The 26,702-nt window shown below is 38.5% G+C and overlaps 1 protein-coding gene across 1 annotated transcript in view; it reads right to left on the minus strand.

Annotated features, from left to right (window-relative positions):
• LOC111152034 (cadherin like and PC-esterase domain containing 1) overlaps positions 1-26,702 on the minus strand; it is a 293,950-nt gene that overhangs the window by 128,835 nt on the left and 138,413 nt on the right. The window contains exons 14-15 of the mRNA XM_022510310.1: positions 25,975-26,158; positions 23,936-24,104 (exon numbers count right to left, since the gene is read on the minus strand). Of these exons, the coding sequence (XP_022366018.1) occupies positions 23,936-24,104; positions 25,975-26,158 (353 nt within the window). The remainder of the gene's footprint in view (positions 1-23,935; positions 24,105-25,974; positions 26,159-26,702) is intronic.

Below are 26,702 nucleotides of genomic sequence, written 5' to 3' on the forward strand. Positions count from 1 at the left end.
AGAGAGAGAGAGAGAGGGAAGCAGGCTCCCTGCTGAGCAGAGAACCCAATGCGGGGCTCAATCCCAGGACCCTGAGATCATGACCTGAGCCAAAAGCAGAGGCTTTAACCCACTGAGCCACCCAGGAGCCCCATGCCTTTCACATTAAAAAAACAAAACAAAACCTGTAATTTAAAATTTCACCAGAACACTTTGCAAGTATGTGCACAGAACACAGACATTGTATTTTATTTTAATTTCAATTATTATCAGGCATTATGAATTTAGAAAATAAAAAAACCTAGTTAAGCTTTCAAACTTGAGTTTGATTTTCCTGTTTCTTATGACCACAAAACATTTGTAGAGATTCTCATATTAAAAGGTCTAGCTTTACAAATAGTCTTGTTTCCAAAAAATTATGTAGGAACTTGTTTTAGCAATTAAAGTCATGTTTTAAATGTGTTAAGAGAATCCAGAACTTTGATCCTTTGGTTGGGGAGGACTACTCTTGAAATAGTCTTCTCACTAATGTTTTAAGAACTGTGAATTTTAAGAATTCATTTCAGATTTTCATAAAGTGAAAGTTTAAACATCCAACTGGTAAAGAGGTCAGCTGATAAGTAGCTTTTCGAGCAACTCTCTCCACATATTAAAAACTCTGACCAGTAATAAATACTTATGCTATTATGGTGTCTAAAAGGTATGCCAGTAATGACGTACTCTGCATACACAGAAAAGCTGCATCGAGCAAGGTCCTTAGGAACGGAACTTAACTCTTGCAACTTTAAAAGCAAGAGGCTCAGATGAGATGAACTAAAACTAATGGGTTCTAGTAGGTTCTTTCACACCAAATTGTTTAACTTCTTGGTTTTTTTTCCTGTTCTGCTTTTTTTTTTTTTAAGATTTTATTTATTTATTTGATACAGAAAGAGAGAGAGAGAGATCACAAGTAGGCAGGCAGAGAGAGGGGGAAGCAGGCTCCCTGCTGAGCAGAGAGTCCAATGAGGGACTGGATCCCAGGACCCTAAGATCATGACCTGAGCCGAAGACAGAAGCTTAACCCACTGAGCCACCCAGGCGCCCCCAGATTGTTTGACGTCTATAACAGATCCCAGATCTGTGAAAGCATCTGCCCACATAACTATAGATGCAGATCTATTACCTGCATTACAGACTCTGAGCCATGATCCTTTTCAACAGTCCCACGATCTTAATCCTGATATCCCACCTTGCTAGAATACGATGCCTGTAAATTAAACAAACAGGCAGAAACTAACGGGGGCGGGGGGGGGGCAGAGGATTCGCTCTTGGTTACATTCGAAAGGATTCCTTTTTCCATAAAGAAATGAATTCTGTTGACAGCCCCTCATTCCTAAGGTTCTTCCTCTTTCCTACAGGGGCAGAGGAAAGTTTCTTATGCTCTTTTGCCATCATCATCCTGGCTGCGCTCTGATTTCATGACCTCTGAGTTAATCCTTCTTTTTACCTATTAGCAAGTGTAAGCAGGCAGACTTCAAACGAACTGCAACAGGTCACAAGGTTTAATGGGCACGGAGATAATCATCTAAATTACATTTCTAGGCCTGATGGGCTAGACAGACTTAGAGGGTGACTTTACCAGCATATTTGCTGTTAATCAGCAAGATTGGTGGGCCTCAGAGTGTAGCTGCCTCTGCCTTCCTCCCTCGGGGGCTGGGCCATATTGACTGATTAGCAAAGGCAGCTGCGTGAACTTTCTTTTCCACAAAGTGTGTGGTGTCCCCAAAGGACATGAAAGTCAAATGTGGCCACACCTTAAACACCAGACGCACTCTTTTCATCTCTGTGGAATTATCTGCCCTCTACTTGTAGATCATGATCTGAGGACAACAGTTGTTGCCGATTTTCACGATCTGTTAACACTTAGGAATTTTAACATTAGAGGGCCTTTTTCTACATTTATTTCTTGTAACACTTGGGAAAATGTCATAGCCTATTGTATATATATTTTTTTACTACATGATTCTTAACTTTACAAGGAAGAAGAAACATGGAATTACTCTAATGATAAAAGGAACCAAAATAACTTCACCTCTTAAAATTCAAAGATAAACATCTCCTTGGAACTGGCAGAGAGAAAACCGTTATGAGCTGTTTTACAATGCAGGCTTGTCCAATTTGGTTACAGATTTCAATTTATTATCCAAGAAAGCAGCAGCTTTTCTTCTGGTAGAGTATGATATTAGAATATAATGTTTAAGTGAAACCCCCGCAAAAGAGTAAATGGAATCATTTAAAATTAATCAATATACCTAATATATAAATGAATATAATATAATCTCTTTTATTTCAATAATAACTTCCAATTTACAAAAGGCTTTTCTATCCATCATCGTTTTATTCTTTTTTTAAAAAATATTTTATTTATTTATTTATTTATTTGACACAAGGAGGGGGGTGGGGGAGTGTGAGAGGGAGACTGATGTGGGGCTGGATCCCAGGACTCTGGGATCATGACTGAGCTGAAGGCAGACGCTTAACCAACTAAGCCTCCCAGGTGCCCCTGTCATTTTATTCTTAATAACCTAGGGAAATAGGTTGGGATGAGTGCTATTATCTCCATTTTACAGATCATAGCAATTTTCTGAGAAGTTAAGTGGCATCTCAATGTCACTGAGATAACAGGTGATAGACCCAGCACAAAAACCCAGATCTTCTGATGCCACACATAATTCCTGTGTATCATTGAATAACAGTGTGAAAAATGTGGTCTTTTGGTGGAATGTCTAGTGGTTCAAAAAAAAATACTGTTCACTCAAAGAGGACCTATTGGCAAAGGTAGTAGGTAGATTGTGTTCACTCAATTAGTATTCTAAAGTGAAAAAAATCAGATTTACTTAACTGATTTAATAGGAAGGATGTTGATTTGTGAAATAGCTACATATGTGATGGTGTTTCTAAAAACTTGGATGACTCTGTACAGCATGGAGTTTGTAAAAGCCACAAATACATGAAATCATATTTTGGTTTGATTCTGAAGAAACCATGTAGACATTTTACAAATGAAATACAAATGATTTTAGTGAAAGCCAGAATAAAAAAAAATGTTGGACTTTATAAATTCCAATCTTAAAATATTTTAAGACTTTTTCTGAACAGTAAAAAATTTATTTCCTCCCAATCCAAATACTATAAAAGGAGAACAAGAAAGAAAAAATAATTTAGAAATTTTAGTCTTCATAGCCATTAATCTTACAGAGCACAGAAGTAATCAGTAGATGTGTTGGAACTCTGTGGGGAGGTCTCTAGAGATTTGGGAGAGAATGATAGAGAAGGAGAGAAGGAAAGAGAATGAGAAGGAAACTGGATTGCAGAGGGGATGAATTTCCTAGAAAAGGACTTTCTAATGACGTACAGATTGGTCAAATGATTGCTAAACATATCATCGCCCTTTCATGACTGAATAGTAGGAGGAGTGGGATAAAGATTATTTGAATATATTCATACAGTGATGTGTCACCAAACATGAATCTGGTCCATTAACTCTGAGTACAGCCTTTATTTTCATCACTGAACAATTTAGAAGTTTCAAAATTTTAAAATTTGACAAAAAGAAGTGTACTTTTGCTCAGAATTGCTCCTACCAAAATGAATGCAACAAACAAACTAAGAAAAAAAGCACTTGGACTCTTAAAGTTTTTATTCAGAATATACTACTTTCTATGATATGTCTTTGATCTGGTATTTGGTGAAGTTCTCCTTTTTGTTTTGTTTTGTTCCTTTTTGCTTTCATAGGTTTCAGTTATGTTTAACAAGGGCAAATAAAACTTAAAAACATAAGAATTTATGTTATCGAGGGATGCCTGGGTAGCTCAGTGGGTTAAGCCTCTGCCTTCGGCTCAGGTCATGATCTCAGGGTCCTGGGATGGAGCCCCACATCAGGCTCTCTGCTCAGCAGGGAGCCTGTTCCCCCCACACCCCCACCTGCCTCTCTGCCTACTTGTGATCTCTGTCAAATAAATAAATAAAATCTTAAAAAAATAATTTACATTATCGAGATAATTATTGAAATAATCTGATATAATATGTTACATGTGTAAAGCATAAATGCCTTTAATGGTATTGGAGAATTAAAAACAAAACCATACACAAAATAATCTTTGTTGTTCAGAATCACTTACACGAAAGTTAAGAAAATATTAAGAAAAAGAATAAAAACACATTTGTGTCATAAAGAATACAGAGTGATCAATATATGATTGAAAGTCAAGTTATGGGATGCACCATAGAAGGGATTTATTTTGCTCCCTGGAAAACTATCTCACTGGTGACATTACCTAGAAATTTGTGTTTTCACACACAGCAAGAGAGTTTTTTGAGAGGTAAAGAAATAGGCATTCCTAGCATGCAAATAAGTGGGCACAGAACTGCATCGAAAAGCGCATGCACCTGAATCCTAAAAGTAGGTGCTTTCTACATGAGAAACAAAGGTCATATGCTCAGGGATAGTAAAAAGCTATGGTTCTCAAAGTACAGTTCCTGGACCGGACACCGGGGATCAGCATCACCAGGAAACCGGTTAGACATGCACAGTCTTGGGCCCTACCTCAGTCCTACTGAGTCAGAAATGGGCTGGGGCCAACAAGCCATGCTTTGACAAGCCCTCCAGGACATTGTGCCACACACTCAAGTTTGAGAATCACTAGTATAAGGAAAAGTAGTGACAAGAGAGGAAAGAAAGGAGCATGGAGGCGGCTGTGAGCCCTGGTGAAAATGGGGGAGGGTATCATCAGCTCCTACAATGAGCACATGCAGTCAGTGACCCTTGAAGAAACCATGATCTAGATGACAGTGAACTCAAGAAGTGTAGTGGACTGGACAGGAATTGTATGGCAAGCTGTGGGTCTAATCCTTCAAATGTGCTTTGGCCCACCGCCCCTCCAAGCCTTGGGCCGAGTAGCCCACCATGGGGCAGGCCCCATGTCGTCTGGAAAACAGAGGGCTCACAGAATTTTATGCCCTTCAGAGCGGACTTGTAACATCCTGAAGTTTTGCTCCTCGGTATTTACACACACACTGACAGTGAAAGTAAGAGCATAGCATCTAGCAGGAACAGAGAGTGGGATATTCTAATCCTTTTCATTTCTTTACGATGAATGAGTAAGTGAGGTTTTAGAAAGTTGTTGGGTCCACCCAAACTTGTGATGCCTGAATTCTTTCTTTCATTTTGGCACCAAGTGGTCAACTAATCTATGCTTTGGATACTTTAAAGGGACACGTGTTGCCTCTGGAGAAGGCCTTTTTTATTCTGTCTTTGGAGAGCGATCGGTTTGAGAACACACTTACTTACATAGAACCAATAGCTGTCTTCCTGTTGGGAGGTTCAACAAAATACCAGAATTGGAGACATTTGTCGTTTCTTTCACCACCTGTTACTCAATCTTTTCTCTTTTAGGAGAGTTCCTCTACTAGGAAAGCCAGATACTCCTGTTCCATCTGTTTGATAAATTGGACAGGACATGTGATCTGAACTTGGCCAATGGCATGTCCCACCTCAAGAATTTGATTTTGGAGCAAATGATATGAATAAGAGGTGACAGTGTTGAATTCATTTGTTGGAATGAAGCAGTGGCAGAAGCAGTAGCCTGTAGGATCTGGAAGGGGGGGGATCTAGGAAAGAGAGAGTGTCCAGTGGCAGCGGGAGTGACAGTGCCAGGAGTGGCATCCAGACCAGATGGTTCTCATGGTGAGAACCAAGCCACACTGTCTGTGGCTTCTTCCACTTCCTTTGATTCCTGTCTATTTTCTGGTTCTTTAGTCTTCCCTCAATAGCTCAATTCTGTAAGTTACCATATATGGTTTTTTAAAAATTTTTATTTATTTATTTATATTTTTATAAGCATATAATGTATTTTTATCCCCAGGGGTACAGGTCTGTGAATCGCCAGGTTTATACACTTCACAGCATTAACCATAACACATACCCTCCCCAATGTCCATAACACCACCACCCTCTCCCTTCCCCCCTCCCCCCAACAACCCTCAGTTTGTTTTGCGAGATTAAGAGTCATTTACGGTTTGTCTCCCTCCCGATCCCATCTTGTTTCATTTATTCTTTTCCTACCCCTCCCCAAGCCCCCCATGTTGCATCTCCACTTCCTCATATCAGGGAGAACATATGATAGTTGTCTTTCTCCAACTGACTTATTTCACTAAGCATGATACCCTCTAGTTCCATCCACGTCATCTACCATATATGTTTTAAATAAGTTCATTTCCTTCTCAGGTTAGCCGGAACTGATTTCTATCTCTTGCACCCAAAGACCTTGACTAATTGATGGAAAGTTGGGAGAAGTCAAGAGGATACAAGAAATAATGAGTTTGAGATTAAAGATGTTGAATGTGAGAGAGAATTATTTAAGTAAATGTGGTTCATATGCAGTTAGAGAAGTGGATGGAGTCCATGAGGAGGTAGGCATTTCATAGCCATCTCAGGTTTAAAGTCCTAGAACCTGGAAGAAGTGTCCACAGAAGAAGATGGACCTTATATGGAAACTGTTCTTTGCTTCCCAACACCCATCTCTCTTGAAAGAGTATTCCCAGTTTCTTTCAGTAATTGGTTCTTGTCCATACTTAGCTGTGAGCTTTGGAAGACTGACCTCTTACCAGTCTAGAGATAGATACCACTGGCTTAAGTCAATCAATAGTAAATAGCTGGGCATGAAACCTGATCAGAGATCATGAGATTTGTGCAGATTTTTCAAGAAGTTCTAGGGATGTAATCTGAGGATAAAAAGTCTAGTATGGCCATAGCCATGTGTAGACATAACAGAGGACCCACACTGCCCAAAGGCTCAAGGAGATGGAGTCTGAGGGAGAAGCAGCAGCAATTAGAAGGCATAGCAGCAAGATGGAGAAGAAACGAGGAACAACAATTAAGTACTGAATCAAACTGCAACTAAAGCAAAAAAAAAAAAAAAAAAAAAAAACAAGAACTCAACTTTTCAGTTAGATCAGCTAGCAAATCCCCTTTATTTTAAAATCAAGATCAAATTAGGTTTTTAAAAATTTTTTTTTTTTCATTTGAGAGAGAGAGATATATAGAGAACATGAGAGGGGAGAGGGTCAGAGGGAGAAGCAGACTCCCCGCAGAGCCGGGAGCCCAATGTGGGACTCGATCCACGGACTCCAGGATCATGACCTGAGCTGAAGGCAGTCGCTTAACCAACTGAGCCACCCAGCTTCCCCTCAGGTTGGGTTTTTAACACTAGTAATATAAATTGTTCTAACCAGTGTAACCCTCTCCTCCCACCTCCCACAGTGACTACATTTATCATTTATAATATGATTGAACTGGATGATATCAGAATACACAAAGTGATGGCGTATGAGTTGAATCTGATCATAGAATTTTTATGTATTCATTTGGCTGACAGAAGGTTCCTTTAAAATATTATTTATTTATTTGAGAGACAAAGATCACAAGTAGGCAGAGAGGCAGGCAGTGAGAGAGGCAGGGAAGCAGGCTCCGGGCTGAGCAGAGAGTCCGATGTGGGGCTCGATCCCAGGACCCTGGGATCATGACCTGAGCCGAAGGCAGAGGCTTTAGCCCACTGAGCCACCGAGCTGCCCCAGAAGGTTCCTTTTAAAAAGTATTACCAGTCTATAACATTTGGGAGGTTTTCCGTTAAAATACATCTATTTTTATTTCTTCAGAAGACTCGGAAGATTTGATAATCCTGAACCGGAATTCCAAAATGGGAACGAGCATCTTGAGCTGACTGGTTGCTCTTCCCTTTCAACATGGCATATGCTTTCCATTCGCCACAGTCCCTGCGACCTTCTATTGCCTCACACTTAGTCAAATTCTGCCAGATCTATTACCCACCTCTGGGATTTGTGTTTGCAACACTTTATGGTCTCTTAAGTTATTTCAATTAAGTAAAAAGCAAACAAAGAAATGCAAACATAATGCAGGGAAACTGCTAATCTTAAAAAAGAACTATCACATGCTTGAAAGCCTAATCATACTCTGTATTTCGGACTTACAGGAATTTATCTGGGACAGAACATGATTTGATTATGAAAATGCCCAAAGCTCTGATAACAGCCATCATCATTTGTCATCTGGTGTAAAAAATACCTTAGTAGTTTAAGAACAGCTAATTGTGGAAGAATTAATATCATGAGCTTTAAAACCAGATAGACCTGAATTTAAGTCCTAGCTCTGCCCCTTGTTTGCTGTGATAATAGTACCCATTACATATGGTTATTTTGTACATGAAGGTGATAAGATGTGCCAAGCACAGCATGTGGAATATGGACATTTATTGGGATAGACTGCTTTACTGAATGAGCTTATATTCTAATCAGGTGTAATCGTTTCAATTGAGGAGTCTCAACTTGTAAGGTGTAAATAAGACAAAAATCTAATTTTTTCTAATTACTACTATTATCACACTCCACTGACTGAACTACCCTCTTTTTAAATGGGCCTGATTCCCTTAATGGACATTAAAGCCTTTTATCATTACACTTTAGTCATTGCCAGTTATAAAAAGTCTCATTTTCAATATAAAGACTTGAATCTATTCACTAAAAGTTTAATTTCATATTGGATCCAAAACTTTCCCCAGGGAAGGGATTTGTAGCGCATAGAGTTTATGATGGACAGAGAGGGTGAGAGATTTAATTCTAAAAGAGCTCTCCCAATTCCTGGCCTCTGGCGTATATACATGTTCCTCCAGTTATTCAAGCAAACACTAATCTAGGGGTCACTGTGGCGGGATTTTGTAGATGTGATTAAGGTCCAAAATCAGTTGAGCTTAAATTAGGGAGCTCTAGGTCTAGGAAAGATAGACAAATTCTGAGAGTGATTCCAGGTATGGCTATTGCTGGCTTAGGAGACAGAAGGACCCACATGGTGAGAAAACTCTTGTAGTTTCTGAATGCATACAGCAGCCCTCGCTGATAGCCAGTGAGACAACGGGAACTTTAGTCCTACAGTCACAAGGACCTGACTTCTGTAACAGCCTGAATGAGCTTGGAAACCCATGCTTCCCCAGAGCCCCTAGATAGAAATTCAGTCTGACCAACACCTAAACTCACTCCTCTTGATTTGAGACAGGAGGAAGGAGAGGAGAAAAGAGTGGTCATCACAGTTGATCTAGCTCACTGTCTACCCTTGACATAGATGGGGGTCTCCTCAAGAAAGCCCTGATGATGATGCAGCTGTCTGGAGTCCTCAGAGTCTTGGCTTCCTTTTCCACTGGAGCCTGACATACAGAGAGCCTCAGGGATCTTCTGGTCCCACCCTGGTTCCCAATAAGGCTTCTGAAACTAGTTTCTTCTACCTCCTACAGCTTTGCTTCTGGAGGCTGTGACATGGGACAGATCTACGTTTAGTGCTAAGATATACCTCAGGGCCTTTAGGTACAGATAGACCTCTAGGTCCTTGCCCCTTCTCAGCCTGGCAAGCCTCAGTGACTGCAGTATCTCAGGAAGCTTTTCCACCTGTCTGCTAGGAAAGGCTATTCCGTAAGCCCTGCTGCTAAGCAGACATCCAACCAGGTAAATAAGCACCTTTCTCTCCTTCTTGAAGTCATCTCCAAAACGTCACAGGTGACTACCTCAGAGAGGAGAAATTGTGGACTACTTTTCCTTCTTCCTTTGGGAGCAGAGGGGAGCAGGTAGCCTGTCCTCATGAGGAATACAAGCCCCATGGGTGAGCTCCTCCCTCTCAGTACCTTCATACCTGTCTTGTTGCTGAGTATGTGAAAGTCTGAGGCTAAAAGAAAGAAGGAGGCTTTCTTTTTATTGAAACATGAAGAATTTAGAAACTGTATTATCTGGTAACCTTCAGGGACAGGAATGATACAATCATTATTCTGCTACAAATGTAATGATGCATGTTAACATTTTTTAAAGGATCTTATTCATATGACCTAGAGCGTAATAACTTAAAAAATAGAATATATATTTAATTTTGTATCTAGCTTGGAAGTATCATTTAATTTTATAAGTATTAATTAAGAACCTTCTAGGCAGGGGCACCTGGGTGGCTCAGTCTATTAAGCATCCAACTCTTGATTTCAGCTCAGGTCATGATCTCAGGGTTGTGAGATTGAGCCCCGAGTCCAGCTCTAAGCTGGGCTGGAGCCTGCCTAAGACTCTCTGTCTTCTTCTTCCTCTGCCTCTCCCCCATCCCCATTTGTGCATGCTCTCTCTCTAAAAAACAAACAAACAAACAAACAAGCCTTCTAGACATTGCGCTAAGCAAGGTGATCAAAGATCTAGGTTTTGGCCTAGAGAAACTCTGTGTATGTGTGTAAATGCATGTGCGAGTAGTAGAATGGGGGGGGATGCAAAGAGGTAGCGCAGAGACAGGAAGTAAGCTCTAGGAACAGATTATTAACCAACTCCAATGTCATAGTAAAGATAACCACAGGATTTCACTATCTCGAACAATACCATGCTAATGGAATCCACTCTATTTAAAATAGGATTCAAATGAGGTCCCAAGTGCTTATTCTGGTAAAAAAAAAATAAGTAGTTTCATTTAAAAATATACTTAATCTAAATATTTTAAGATGTAAACATGTATATTCCTTCAAATACTTTCTTGGCATAATGAATCCATGTACTTAGCCTAATGAACCCATGGGCTTTTCTTTGTTTTTGAAAAAGCACAATACAACAAAAACGGAATAAAAAACCATCAACTTTTGATCAAGTCGGAGGCCTCTCTGATCTCCCAAAAAGTAGGATCTCACTGAAAAGAGACCATCACTCTGTACACTTGGATCTTGGGGTGGTTTTGAAAAATCTGAGTTTTCAAATTAGAAAGATGATATGCAGGGATGTCTTTTACTCTTTTTTGAACATGAAATTTAAACTTTATAAAATTTGTTATTAAAATATAAAAAATGAAATCTTTATTCTGTGGGTCTGCAAAAGCAACTTTTGAAGTAGGATGTATCTATCAACATACTTATTAGAGGCATTCTTTTTCCCTACAGTTTTGGAGAGAGCCTGAAAACCAACGCCAGTATGGTTTAGATATTCGTAATTGTTTACACATGTCTCAATAACAGAATATATTTGGGGGGTTGGTGCTTTACTTTTAGGATTTGGGACAGCTGGAAATTATTATTATTATGGTTAAAAGTGTTCTTGGTGGATAATGGTGTTAAAAAGAATATAATCTTTCAGATGCTTCCGTCTAACATGGAACACATATTATTTTATTAAGTTGAGTTAAATATGGATTAGCTATTGTCTGGTCACTTATACATGAAGGTATCTAAGGAAATAGGTTTTCAGAGAAAGCATCGAATAGAACATGATTGTGGTTTATTGTTATCGATATTATTATTGTTATACAGAAAACCTTAGCGCTCCTTCTAAGGGCTAGATAGTTAATATTCCATATATTGCAGTGACAGATTCTAATTAAATGTTTAAGAAATGGGACATTGTTTCCAATCACAATACATTGTATCAAATACCTTGGAGATGTGTAAAAATGCTTTTGATATTTGCCAATCCTGGAAAAAAAAAAAAGTGATTAATAAGGGAGTCTGTGGCTCCCAGAACCCAGAGAGTTTCTTGTGAGGAGCCAGACTACATTAAGAGCCAAGAGGAAGCAAGGTTCAAAGGAAATTCATCTAATATTTGTGCTCTGGTTATGAAAGGGGTGAGAGGCTGTTCATCAGCAGCATGTGGCCAGTTGGCAAGGAGGGCTGTTGGCCAGGCAGAGGGTTAGTGTGAGCACAGATGGACTTAGCAAGGGAAAGAAGATGCCAGAGAGTCCTAGGCAAATCCATGCTATTTTGGGGGCTTTCCATGAATCCTTTTCTCATTCTGTGCCTGCATTGACGTAGACAAATGTATTTGTTGATTGGCTACTGAAGATTTGCAGATGACCAAAGTAAGTCTTATCTTTGGGGACATCACACTCAAGGAGGATTTTCTTTTTAATAATCATTTACAACTACCTCTAAAATTAATGCCTTTTTTCCATCAAAAAATTTATTTATAGTTTTTATGTTTTATTATATCAAGAGTATGCCACTAAGACTTAAGAAATAAGGAGATGACATAGCAGAGTGCATATTCTAAAGAAGAAATAGAGCTCTAATTTTAGTCAAGTAGAGCGGTCAGCAAGTTTGCAATTGATCATTTAATACATTTAGAAAGAGCAACTTTGTGTTGGAGGCTTAAGGATATGGAGCTGGTCAAGATCTCAGGAAACATATCTATGTCTGGATTCCAAAAGTTCTTCTACATAAGGTACAACTACTAGCTGTCCAAGAGTTTGTTAACCAGCCCAGAGCTTTTCATCCTCACTCTGCTACTGATTGGCAATGAACCTTGGTAAATTATTAAGGATGGATCTTGGCAAGTTATTGAAGCTTACTGATAGGCAGGATGAAGGATAGAATAGCCAAGGTCTCCCCAACTCTGATTTAGTGTGACATTGGAATACAAGATCCACAAACGATTTTAAAATAAATATAGCTGCTACCCACAGCACTATTGGTCAATCCCACTGCTAGAGACACGCCTCGTTACTCACACCCTCCTCTACAGGTGTCTTCCCATTAATGGCTTGGAACACTGAAGCCCTTGCCCCACACAAAATCATGGCAGGGTCCCCTGGCATCCTTATCCCCGACCTCAGGACCCTTCTCACTGTATTAAATATCATACATTTGGAGGATTTTTGGATGTTCCCTGTAACCTAACCTCACGTCTAAATTTTCTTCTACAGAAAAAAATAAATAATTACAAGTTCAAATAACAACCTACAAATTAACTATAGGGGCCAAAGTCTTTTGGAAACCATATATTTCTTCCAGCATCTAGCTCTGGAGCAGGATGCAGTGACTAAGAGCTGAGCTTGGAAGGAGAAGAGGTTGCTGCTAGCAGGTAGCAGAGCTCTGGAATCAGGCTGCCTGGTTTCCCCATCAGGCTCTTATCTACTAAGCTGTGTGACTGTGGGCATGTTCTCTGTAACTCTGTTTCTCCATCTGCAAAATCAATGGGTGTTATCGAAGTATCTGCCTTGTCAGTGTTTGGTTTGGTTTTGAGAACCGAGTGACTGAATGTAAAGCAACTAGAATAGGACCTGGCACATGGTAAGCGCCAAAAAAAATGTTAGATACTACGCATTTTGAATAGTCTCAAAAGTGGCAAATCTCTCATCTGTGGAGATGTACCTGCATTTGGGAAACACCGAAACGCCATTTGGAACAAATTCTGATTTTATTTTATTTTATTTTTTTTTAATTTTTTTTTTTTAAGATTTTATTTATTTGACAGAGAGAGAGAGACATCACAAGTAGGCAGAGAGGCAGGCAGAGAGAGAGGGGGGAGGAAGCAGGCTTCCTGCAGAGCAGAGAGCCCGACGTGGGGCTCGATCCCAGGACCCTGGGATCACGACCCGAGCCGAAGGCAGAGGGTTTAACCCACTGAGCCACCCAGGCGCCCCCACAAATTCTGATTTTAAACAAGTTGGGGAGAGGTTAGCAGTTTGGGTTGAAATTATGATGTGAATGTATAGAAAGGGACACGTTTTCTCAGTTAGGTCATTATCAGGTATGAATACCTTCACTGTCTTTCGAAGTGATGGTTTTCAAAAGTGATGGCGCTTTTGAAAAATTATACATATTAAAAAATTAACTTACATTATAGTTGTACCTTTTGTCTGATGTTACATAGGTATCTTTGTCCTTTGTTACTCATTTGTAAAAATGGCACAGGGAATATTCATCCCCTTACCTTTAATGGAATCTACCAGATAGAATCTGCGAAAGGATGTCCCTGTGCTTGGCAAAGAAATACTTCCTCTCTTTTTGTGAAATAACTCTCTAATTCTCAGTCTCTCAATGAGATGGCTAATATGATGACATACAAAATTAGTTGTACAACTATCGAAATCAAAACAAATTCAGGACAAATTTTACACTCAATTCTGGAAGTCTCATTTGTAACATTTACTACAAAATTTATTGTATAATTTAGCACAGGTGGTTGTTCTGCAAAGCCCCTCATGTTTTTATATATTATTAAATCTAACCTTAAATATAAGCAATTTAAAAATCTACATTCAGTTTACTAGACCTCGGTTTAAAAAAAAAAAAAGCCCATTTTAAATTTTCCTCTTGTACCAACCTGAAGGCATTTTATTTATCTGTCCATTTATATTTTGCAAATGTGTATATTGAGTTCTGTCTGTGCTCAGGCACTATTCCAAACTCCAACAATATTAACTCAGTTTTTCCTTAAAACCAGTCTATGAGATCAGTACTATTACATCCCTATCTGAGGGATAAGAAACCTGCCCAAGTTCTCCAACACATAAGTGGTGAACTGTGACTTGAAATCAGACCGTACAAATAATATTTTGACCAAAGTATTTCGGAATGGTTATTCCACTTAAAGAAAAAATTTCCCTTCCTGATGTTTCTTAAACCTGTGAAAACAGGACCTCTTAACTTTAGCAGTAATTTAACTTTAAAATAACCTATGAGCTCTGGAAAAGCCATTCTCAAGCATTTAGGGTGGGGGTAAGTAGACAAGGTAAAAACACAGGAATGCCAGCGCAAGGCTGCCCCCCTCCCACCACCGTTGCTGAAGAATGAGACCCTTAAGAGTTGGGGGGGCCATTGGGGTGGAGAGACTGGGTCCGCTTTGAGGAATGAGGTCACGTTCAATGTTCTAAACTCATTAGTCCTGCCTAAAAAAAGGATGCAAATGAAAAAGAAAAAAAAAAAGACAAATTAGCATCATTTTCAAAAGAAGTTAAATATGTCAGGCAGTAAAGTGTCCTAATTCTGCCTTCAGGGAACAGATGTCAAACCAAGTTGCAGTTCTGCAATTGGTGAAACCATCTGCAAGGAATACCCCCCCCCCAATCCTTGTTCCTACAACACATACCTATTAAAGGAAATGTTACTGTTGGTTAGATGCATGTGGAAATTTTTCTCAGCATTACCTAATTCAGCCATTGGGCCAAGCTTTCTTTGAACAAAAACAATTTGTTATAGCCTGATGAAAGAAAGTACATCAATGGCTTTGACTAATGAGGACAATATAAACAGTCTAAAGGACATATTATTAATTTTCCCTGTGCTTCCAGGACCACCATTACCTACACCATTCAGAGCCTGTGAGAAGAAAACAATGGCTAGGTGGCTCCTTACAGATGTTTGTTTCCAAGACAATTATTAGATCTGGTGGCATTTTGCTTTGAGAACCATAGTAATTGCAGATTCTCCGGGCTAACAGAGATCATTGGGGAAATCACACATAATTCCAAAACGGTATCATGTTATACAGATACTAATTTTTTTTTTTTTGCCATGAAAACAACAAATGAAATAACATCTATAAACACTTGGGAGACTTTCTAGGACAAAGTAGGTGCTCAATAAATTGAATTATAATCATGTTTATGACAGATGTAAAGCCATCCTTATTCTGCTTGTTGCTGCCCATGATATTCCGCATCAGATTGTGAGTTACTAGGATAAGAATTTTTTACCCAAGGTTTTTCATAAGTTTGAAATTATATACAGGATTGTGTATGCTTGTGTATTATTGCTTGGAACAGGGGGTCAAAACTTTCATCATACATGCAAAAAGGTACTTTGCTTCCTCTAAAACACTAAAGACTACCAGCCCACAGGAATTGTTTGCTTTAACTTGTCTTATACAGAGTCAAATTCTGTTGTTTGATGAAGCCAAAAATGCTTTTTTAAAACATGAGCCATATTCTAGGTTTGGTTTGGTAGGGGGAGAAGAACTTAAAAAATGCCTAATCCAGCACCCAACACTCTCTCCCCTCTCTTAACACCATCGTCACTATCCTGCTGTGTAACCTGCTGGAGTTAGTTTGCACCTGAAAAATAGGGAAGAAGTAGAGAAAGAGAGATAAAAGATCTAGGGGCCCTTTGGAGCAATTAAAGTCCACAAAGAAGCGGGTATCAGTAGTTATCAAAAAGAAACCCCTTTTATCTGCTTCCCTATTAGCCACAGCCTCCCTCAAAGTTTCAAATGTCACAGTAGAAATCTGGTTACTCTAACAGAATATTTTATTTAAAGACCTGTCAGGGGTCTTTTCAATTTCCCCATACAGTTCACAAATCAGAGGACTAATTCTTAGAATGCCAAAACAGAAACTTCAAACAAAAATGAGTGTACACGTACTCAGAAACTTCTGGATCCTGAAGCCAGGAAGATCTCATTCTCTTCCACATTGTATTGGTGCCGCGGCACTCATGGTAGTAAAAGCTTGTTTTTTCTTGTAAAGAAAGCAGATGTGACTTGGAGAGACATAGAGAACAGATGTGCTGAAAAAAGTTTTTATTTAAATGGTAATTTATCTGATCGTAAGTTATATTAACTCATGAGGTGAGTGTTTAACATAGCTCCTTTTCACCAGCTCAGAAAGATAATTTATATAAGCACTAAAACAGATCATGAACTAAAGAACACACCCCTCTAATCTTCACTGGCTTTTTTTTTCTTTTTTTTTTTTTTAAAGGTTTTATTTATTTATCTGACAGAGAGAGATCACAAGTAGGCAGAGAGGCAGGCAGAGAGAGAGGAGGAAGCAGGCTCCCTGCTGAGCAGAGAGCCCGATGCGGGGCTCGATCCCAGGACCCCGAGATCATGACCTGAGCCGAAGGCAGCGGCTTAACCCACTGAGCCACTCAGGCGCCCCCTTCACTGGCTTTTTAAGACAGCGATGGGAGATAAAAATTTCCAAGCCTCAGATGTACGTGAGTGCTTACTGGCCACGGAGGAGGCTACTGCCATCACAATGCCTGGGTGTGCAAACTGCTCATGGAAATGACATTCCACTCCCCTTGCTGCTATAAAGTCTCTTGAAGAATGCTGGTAAGGGTATGCTCAGTCCCTACACATAGTACCTGAAACACCTGCAGAGGGCTAAGTGTCTAAGTCAAGAGCAATTGACAAGACTTGAAGGAATAGGCTGGGTCATTGATAATGACATGGATGCCTTTACTATACATCCTTTGGAAGGAAGTAGAAGAGTAGGGCCAAATTCTCTATTAAGCACATTGGGAACCCTGCCTACAGCACACAGGACTAATTCTATGAGCCCAAGAAAATGTTTGACTTTCCTCTATAATTACAAGAAAAAAAAAAAAACCCCAAACTCTTCAAAGCGAGTACGTGTGTGAATACATGCACATATGCATATATAGTCGTCTTTCTACTGACATGGTTGCAAAATATGATTTTAAGTATTTCTTTCATGAAAGAAGGGGTCCACAAAGGCCAAAGTGCCTGGGATTCATGAACATTTGGAATGCAACCTTCTGGATCAGCCCAGGTCCCTCTCTCCTTTCTAATTCCCAACCAGTTCTTCCCGTCGCAATTCCTTCTCAATTTCAGCGTCCTCGCTATTATTGGCTCCTACTTCTTTTGCTGTTCTCTTTCTTCCTTCTTTTTCTCCTTCCCTACACACCTGCAGGTAAGCCCTAGAGGTGCATCTTGACAAAAAGAGCTTTCATGAAGATGATGATGATGATAATTGAATATTGATTGAGCACTTGATTATACACTAGCCGCATGATAAAACTTTGCATTTATCCTCCAGCTGAATTCTTAGAACAATTCTTTGAGACGGGTTCTAGCACTAGTTCTACTCCTAAAGATAAAGAAACTGAGGTTTAGAGAGCTTATACGCCTTGCACTGGAAGTCACAGCAAATTAGACCAGTTAGAAGCAGAGCCAGGACTGAAACCCCGGCTTCCCTAATAGCAAGTATGGGCACGAGCCTTGGCGTCCATAGCTTTTAACCACTGGGTTAGGAAAATGGCCTGACATAATTTGCTAAGATGCAAATTTTGCTCTAATAAAATAATCTCGACAGGGGCACCTGGGTGGCTAGGGTCAGGATCTCGGGGTCCTGGGATCGAGCCCCGCATCGGGCTCTCTGCTCCGCAGGGAGCCTGTTTTCCCCCCTCTCTCTCTTCCTGCCTCTGCCTACTTGTGCTCTGTCTGTCATATAAATAAATAAAATCTTAAAAAAAAAATCTCGACAGAGCAGACTTTCATCCCATTCACAGAGCAAAAGAAAATTCTGACATTTACAGTGGAGACATGCTCTTCTGCATGTGTGAGAACTCAATCACAGCATTCTGGAACCTATTAATTTTCACTCATCAAAGTCAGAGAGCTATCACAATAAAGCATTGAAGGTAGAAACTGACACGTGAAGAAACTGTTCTTAATACTCTAAGACATACCACCAAAATATAACGCTCTTAAAATTAAACATAAATATATAAGTTAATACAAATAGAAATAAATACATAAATTTATAAATGAATATAAAAATGTAAAATAGCCCAAGACTTAATTTTCTCTTATTAGGGAGTAGGTAAAGTAGATAATAAAAATCATCCGTATTATCTTCTCTGTTTGTTATGAGGATTAAATGAAGAGTATGAAAGTAAGGTCCTTTAACCCCAATGACTGGCATTGAAGTAACATCAAATTGCCCATTCCACAGTACATTCTTCTCACTATTATAAAGTACATGTGAACAAATGGCTTTTTAAGTTTTGAAAAAATATACTGTGGATATTTTTAATAGAAACAATAAGGTAGTGAGTTGTGTTAAATAGTGAAAAGGGTTAACAGGAAATTTTTAATGTGTAATCAAGCACAATATTTATTTATTTATTACCAGTATTTTTAAAGATTTTATTTATTTATATGACAGAGATGTGAGAGCACAGCAGGGGGAGTGGCAGAGGGAGGGGAAGAAGAAGGCTCCCTGCCAAGCAGGGAGCCCAATCCAGGGCACCATTCCAGGACCCCGGGATCATGACCTGAGCTGAAGGCAGGTGTGTAAGCGACTGAGCAACTCAGGAGTCCCATCAAGTATAAAATTTTAAAAAGCCTGCACATTGGAAAACATTTTAACAAGTAGTAAAAGTAATAGTTTGGCTAAGTAGAATTCCAATATATAAAATATTAAGCCTGATTAAATATGGGGACATTAGGATATATATAGTGCCTAGTAAAACAGTAGATGTTAGGCTTGAAAATTTTCCTTCCGATAGATACACTATGGAAGGGAATATTCTGATTTGATAACAGTCTTCATCAAATTAAGGATTATGAAGACCTCAGAATTTTTCAGTGATTCTAGAACATTATAAAAATTATCATTGTAGGGGCGCCTGGGTGGCTCAGTGGGTTAAGCTGCTGCCTTCGGCTCAGGTCATGATCTCAGGGTCCTGGGATCGAGCCCCGCATCGGGCTCTCTGCTCAGCAGGGAGCCTACTTCCTCCTCTCTCTCTGCCTGCCTCTCTGCCTGCTTGTGATCTCTCTCTGTCAAATAAATAAATAAAATCTTTAAAAAAAAATTATCATTGTACATGACCATGAAAACAAATTCTACTAACTAAATTTTAACAGGTTAAATTTTGGCTAAATGAATATCCTAAATAGGTTAATTAGAGTATAGGTGTAATAAGAGCTTCAGATTCTATAGTCCAGAGTAATGATTAAGGGGATCAGTTTGAAGTCTGTCAGACCTGTATTCAAATACCACCTTTGCTACTAATTACCTTGTTTTAAAGCCTTATGTCCTCCCTAAATTAGGGGTCGGTACAGTTATCACTATGTTTAAAGTTGTGAAGAACATTAAATAAGATAAAAAGGTAAAGTGCTTAGCATCATGTATGTCATATAATAAAAGTTTTACAAATATTGCACTGTATCTCGTACAGTATATGACATATTTGTAAGAGCAAAGTACATAGCAGATAATTAATAAACAGTTGTTAGCTGGGAACCTTTCACTACAACACAGGCTCTATTGTTGAAAAATTGAATCACGTTCTTCTGGTGTAGTGGTGTAGGCAAGGTAACCAAAAAATCACTATAATGAGTATTTCAGAGATATTACAACTTTGGAAATGAAAAAAGGTTTTTTGTTTTTTTTTTTAAGTAGTCATCAATAAATTCTCTCCTATTCTTTTATTGTGGGTATTTGCTAAAATATTTGACAATTATCACATGAATTGTTCTGTAACCTTTGTGTTGAGAAACAGTACAAAAATAAATGGGAAAATTATAAAGCATTTCCAAATGTTATAACTGAAGTTGTTTATATATCATTTAATAGCTTAGCATATAGATCACTAGTTAATTTTTTTTTTACAATAAGGCAGCAAATGTGAGTTTTAAATGTATAGCTAAATGCTGGACCAACTTTTTTTCTTAACGGTTTTTTTCTATCTTTGGTATTTTCCCTTTATTAATTGTAATTTATTTTAAAATGAAGGCTGTTTCTAACAAATGGATCCCTGAAATGTACTCTCCTACGCTTCTGCTATACGGCCTTTCTGTAGATTTTATTTATGGCCCTATTCTGGCACAACACTTTGGGGGTAAAATGTTTATGAGACCATAGATCTTTTATACAAATCAATTTCTATGGATGCTATACTGTTATCCATGTCAAAACTTTTTGATTTGGAAAGAGATATTAAAAGAAATATTTCCCCATAAGTGTTTTAATTTCCTTAGAACATAAATATATTTTATTAATTCCAAAGCATGACATATTCCAGCCATAATAACAGTTTATTACTTTCTAAATCTCTCTTCCTAGCAGCAAAACATTATGCTATTTATGGGTAAATCAAAATGAAAGAACAGTCTAGGTATGTTATATCCCTTTTTATGTTTCATTAAGAATCATGTTTTCTAAAATGGAACACATATTTCTGATTATAATTACGTTAGAAAAGATGGCAAATTAATGAGAAGAATAAAGAGTTGTCATAGTAGTATCGCTGACTATAGACATAATTAAAATTACAAGGATGAGAAAAGAGAAGAGTGATTCTTCAACATTTAACATTGAAGGATTACCTCTAACCTATTCATACATTGAGTACATCCACTACAGGTTTACTAGATTTACTAGTGGAAAGTAGAAAAGCAGGCCTGCTATTGGTATATATTAGTGGTTCTTGACTGGGGTCAATTTTGCCCCCCCGCCCCCAGCTGATATATGGCAATGTCTGGAGACATTTTTGGTTGTCACAGTTTGGAGAGGAATATACTGGATAGGGGCCAGGGATGTTCCTAAACATTCTACAATGCACAGGATAGTTCCCCAAAACCATAAAAATTATCCATCCCTGATACTGATAGTGCTGAGACTGAAAAGCCTCGGTCCAAATCTAGTTGTTTTATATCAGTCATATAAATGAGCCCTTTCCTCCTCACTGGTAAGGTAAGTAACTGGTAACTCAGTAAATAAGAGTTGCTTCAGTGGCAACCATATACAAATTCCAACCGGCACTATCATTAGAAACAGACACCAAACTCAGATAGTTAATTATGGCTAAGTAGGTATTTAACAATATTTGATCATATAAATGATACAAAATGCCTATTAACAAATTATCTTATTCATCAAAATGTCAAAGACATTGATTTTTTGACTGGTATACCTTAGATATGCTTTCCCTTCACTGGTAGTCTTTCAGTGAAATGACAAAATGAAGAGCCGGTAACCAGAAGGTAAGAGAATGGGAGCAGGAGAAATTAGGAGGCTTAATTAACCACAAATCGAATACTCTTTTTTGGCGATTTTAACGTAGATCTCCTTTTAGGTTTGTTTAAAATTTAATAATGGAGCCATTAGGACAAAATCTAATTTATAATATAGGGAGGAAATGTCATTTTCCCCTTTAACCAACAAATAGACTCTAGTTAAAGTTTAATTCATTTCCTTTGGTTTGCCACATACACACTTTAGGGCTTCAAATAGAACGGTCTACCATTTAATATGCAATGTTCTGACTCTGGACTTCAACATAAGAATATAGTAAGGTGGGGCGCCTGGGTGGCTCAGTGGGTTAAAGCCTCTGCTTTCAGCTCAGGTCATGATCTCAGGGTCCTGGGATCGAGCCCCACATCGGGCTCTCTGCCTGTCAGGGAGCCTGCTTCCTCCTCTCTCTCTCTCTATCTGCCTGCCTCTCTGCCTACTTGTGATCTCTGTCAAATAAATGGATAAAATCTTAAAAAAAAAAAAAAAGAACAAAAGAATATAGTAAGGCACTATAGTTGTTGATAAAAAAGAAAAAGAACAATTTAGAAGACCAAACGCTCGTGATCTGTATCTTTTTAGCTATGAATCTGGAAATAGCTGAGAATTGATAGGAGTTCCGACATTGTGTCTTTTACTGTTTGTATTCTGACTTCATGATGGTATCAGCTTGCAGTGAAACCCAGAGAATCAAATGAGATTAAGCATAAACAAGAAACAACGGAAAGGTCTCTGTATTAGAACTGTCACTGGAGCCTAGGGTGAGAAAAATCCTACCTCTGTTACTGACTTCTCCTGGTTCCTGAGGCCACTCATGCCTCGCGCCAAGTGTCTAAATCAATCCTTATTATTCATTCACTATCTCTTCAGTCATTTGACAGTTTGTAAAAGAAAGGCTAAAAAAAATATGAGTGCTTATTAGACACTTCTCCATGTTTTAAAATATAGCACTGCTATGGGACCACACATAAACTTTAAATTAAGACCTTCTGGAAGGAATTCTTATAAATGACTGAAATATTTTTCTGCAGTCATCTGTAGGATATATCCCACAAGAATTTTCTAATATTTTTCTTCATATTATAGTAAGAAATTCCTAATACAATCCATTGTCTAAGGTAATTGCATGGTAATTAACTTATTTCTGATGCATTTAATATTAGAGAAGAGAAGCATGTCTTGGAAGATAATACATACTTCCCCACTAATGCTTTTCTTTTATATTATTGAGGTATAATTTATATTCAGTATATATAACTTATATATAGCAAAATACAGTTATACGTGTTTTATATACAGTAAGTTGCACAAATCTTAAGTGCATAGTTAATTGAATGTTTTATATATCTGTACACCTCCTGGTTATGGGTGTAACCACCACCCAGGTCGGGAAGCATATCTGGGGAAGAGTGATCAGGCCAGGTTAGCAGGAGCATAAAATACACTCTGACAAATAACGGGGAGAGTGGGGAGAGAACACTTCTCTGGCTATTACCTTTAAGGAAACATGGTATTCATCCTGCTCCCGGAGACTCAGTTGGTTGCTTCTCTGTTACTAATCCCTGTGCTTCAATGCTCCCAGTAGGTGATTAGTCACTGAGACACGACATATTCGCCATTATGCTTTCTGAGTGAATTAGGAGATACGCTAACACCAATTACTACTTCCCCAGAAGCACCTATAGTGAGGGCAAATGACGTGAGGAAACGTACAAGGTTATATCTGGAATCCTAACATGGGAAAGATATGGAGGAAAGAACCATCAAATAAGACAAAGTCTCTGGGTCATATTCACCCTCCAAGATCAACAGGGCTACAATGGTATGTGGTGTTCACTGGAGAAACTACAGCGTTTAGGAATGATTATGATACAAGAAGTGCAGGAAAAATATATCCACTCAAGCAAATGTAATTTCATTCGTCTGATATCCCTTCCACGAAATAGCTTCGTCAATTTTTCTCTGATTCTTTAAAATAAACACCAAACCTCGTTTAAGATTTCAGAGTAGATTCAGGTACAAATCCAAGAAACACGGCACAATTTAACATGGAAATGTAAACTCAAATGTAAAATCAATTCTATAATTCAGTGTGAGCACTCAGACATTTTTTGTTTTTTTCAGTATCAAGCACAATACGTCCACTGAGCCCGGTATGTGTAGGGAGCAGCCACCGCACTACAAGGCAAAGCACTCACGAGGGAGCTCACATAACTGCCTGGGACCCTTGCTTTTGGGAAATGAGACCACACTTTGGATTTGCAAGCAGACACCTTTTTTCTAACAATTTTCATTTGGCCTTTTTCACCTGGGTTAACAGATCACTCCCAATTCAACCAGAGTGCAAATGTAGAATTCACTTACCTGCACAAAACCACATGCTGTGAAGTCCTCAAACAAGGGCAGACTTGGACGGTCTTCTCTGTAGATGGTGAGTTTGTACGTGATCAAGGTCTCCCCCTGTGCTGGAGATTCATCCACCACCAGCATTGAGATTTTGTTCATTCCCAAACCCAGAGGATAGTTGGCAAAGCTAGAGAGAGAGAGAGAGAGAGAGAGAGATTTATTCGTATGCCTATACAAATAAGTAAATATTGATGTATGAATCTATCACACATCAATATTTATTTATGCCAATAATTTGTATACAAAAGCAGATAAGGTCTATACAACATCATAAGAAACTTAAAATATGAAAAAAAAAACCCTTAATTTTATACTTCAGTATGCCAACAATTATCTTACAGAGCAAGTTCTCTAGCAATCACAGGAAGGAAACCAATACTTACTACTTCTCAGAGTCATACATTATCTCATTTCATATACCATCTCTATGCCTAAAGTCCCATGGTAGAGTCAGGGATGGTATCCAGGTTGGTCTGACTTGAATCCTCTTTTCTTTCTACTAGACTCTTTTAGCTCTCAGGGATGCCTAATGCATTTCCTTCCCTACAGCATAGGAACATTAGTATCTTCCTTGCCATGAACATGGCATATACTAACGTTTTGTCTTCTGTTCCAAATTATAAACAGAAGAATTGGTGATTCTCAAAAGAGTCAATAGAAAAAAAAATCCCATGAGACTAGGTAAATTAGTGTTAGAATGTCCATAAATTGTCATCAAAATGTTTGTTCAACCCCTGAAAAATATCTTGAGGAGTTGGGATATGGTAGAAGCAAGCTACCCTTAATGAGTCTTTTTAATATCCGAGTCACAAAATCCTCTTGATACAACATTGTGGCAAAGATTAGATCCAAATACTGCTAATGGAGTATCCAAAATCTGTAAAGAACTTATCAAACTCAACATCCAAAAACTAAGTAATCCAGTTAAGAAATGGGCAGAAGACAAGAACAAACATTTTTCCAAAGAAGACATATAGATGACCAACAGACACATGAAAAAATGTTCAATATCATTCATCATCAGGGAAATACAAATCAAAACCACAATGAGATACTGCCTCACACCTGTTAGAATGGCTAAAATTAACATAGGAAAAAACAGATGTTGGCAAGGATGTGGAGAAAGGGGAACCCTCTCACACTGCTTGTGGGAATACAAACTGGTGCAGCCACTGTGGAAAACAGTATGGAGGATCCTCAAAAAGTTAAAAATAGAACTATCTTAATATCCAGCAATTGCAACAGTAGGTATTTACCCAAAGAATACAAAAATGCTGATTTGAAGGGATACATGTACCCCAAACTTTATAGCAAACTTTATAGTAGCCAAAATATGTAAAGAGTCCAAATGTCCATCAACTGACAAATGGATAAAGAAGATGTGGTATATATAGAATGGAATATTACTCAATTGTCAAAAGAATGAAATCTTGCCCTTTCAACAACGGGGATGGAGCTAGAGTACATTCTGCTAAGAGAAATAAATCAGAGAAAGACAAATACCATATGATTTCATTCATATGTGAAATTTAAGAAACAAAACAAATGAACATAGGAGAAGGAAAAAAAAGAGAGGGAAGTAATCCATGAGACTCTTAACTATAGAGAAGAAACTGGGGATGGGGGGAGTGGGTATGGGTTGGGCTAAACGGGTGATGGGGATTAAGAAATGCACTTGTTGCGATGAGCATTTGGTGTTATTGTATGTAAGTGATGAGTCACTAAATTCTGCACCTGAAACCGATTTTACCATATATGTGAACTAACTCGAATTTAAATAAAAACTTGAAATCGAAGATTGCTAACAGATTAGTAGAGCACGGATATGTTCTTTTTTTTTTTTTAAACCACACAACACCTGAAAAGTGGAAGGATTTCACACCCTGGCAATCTCTCCAACTGCTCTGATGCTTCAGTTTTTCTGAACCTTCAAAGGTTGTTTCAAATATCTGCTTCCCTATGATGTCTCCGCCCAGCCCTGGTCATCAGCCCTGTACCTTGGTCCTGCCCGATCATGCAGGTACACCTTGCACTGACACTTAGAAGTCTCTGCTCCAATTGTCACCATGACCACATCAAATGGGACTTCAGAGTAGTAATCCTTGATCTTCGGGTTAAATTCAGGATTTAGTTCCAAATGTGGATGTGTGAGGATCTGCTTGATAAAACATTGTGTGTCATCTGTTAAAATAAAACAACAATGGCAAAGAAGTGGATAAATGTTTTAAAAAAAGGCATATATGATTCAGGTTGTTGTTGTTTAATCTTTTGAACAACCTTCATGATCACTGCTGATCTCCCACTTGGCACTCTGGTCATATTTGATTTGTGGCTTCAGCCGGATTTTCTATTTGTCAAATTTCATAGCACCTGCCTTATATAACAGCTGTTGGCTTTTGTTGGGATTGTACAGATGATAGTTTTTGCTCAGTTCTTAAAAGTTTAAAGGCAGTGAGAAGGTGGGAAAAACGTCTCGCCAGTGGATTGATAACATTTTCTTGGCATTTATTGCATCTATCAAGCAACTGGTAAATGGGGGTGATGACTCTGTGAAGTGGGAACAGAAGGGCACCAGCAGGGAATGAGGAAAATTTCTTAATAGGGAGAGTCATTAAACTGCCATTGAATTGATATAGTAGCTTACAGGCAGTAGGGTGGAGTGAAGAATGTGAAATTCAATATTATACCAAACACTCCAATGCAAAAACAGCAGCAGGACATCCTG

The sequence above is a fragment of the Enhydra lutris genome, unplaced genomic scaffold, assembly GCF_002288905.1.
Source record: "Enhydra lutris kenyoni isolate GAN:26980312 unplaced genomic scaffold, ASM228890v2 scaffoldscaffold27, whole genome shotgun sequence".
Classification (NCBI taxonomy): domain Eukaryota; kingdom Metazoa; phylum Chordata; class Mammalia; order Carnivora; family Mustelidae; genus Enhydra; species Enhydra lutris.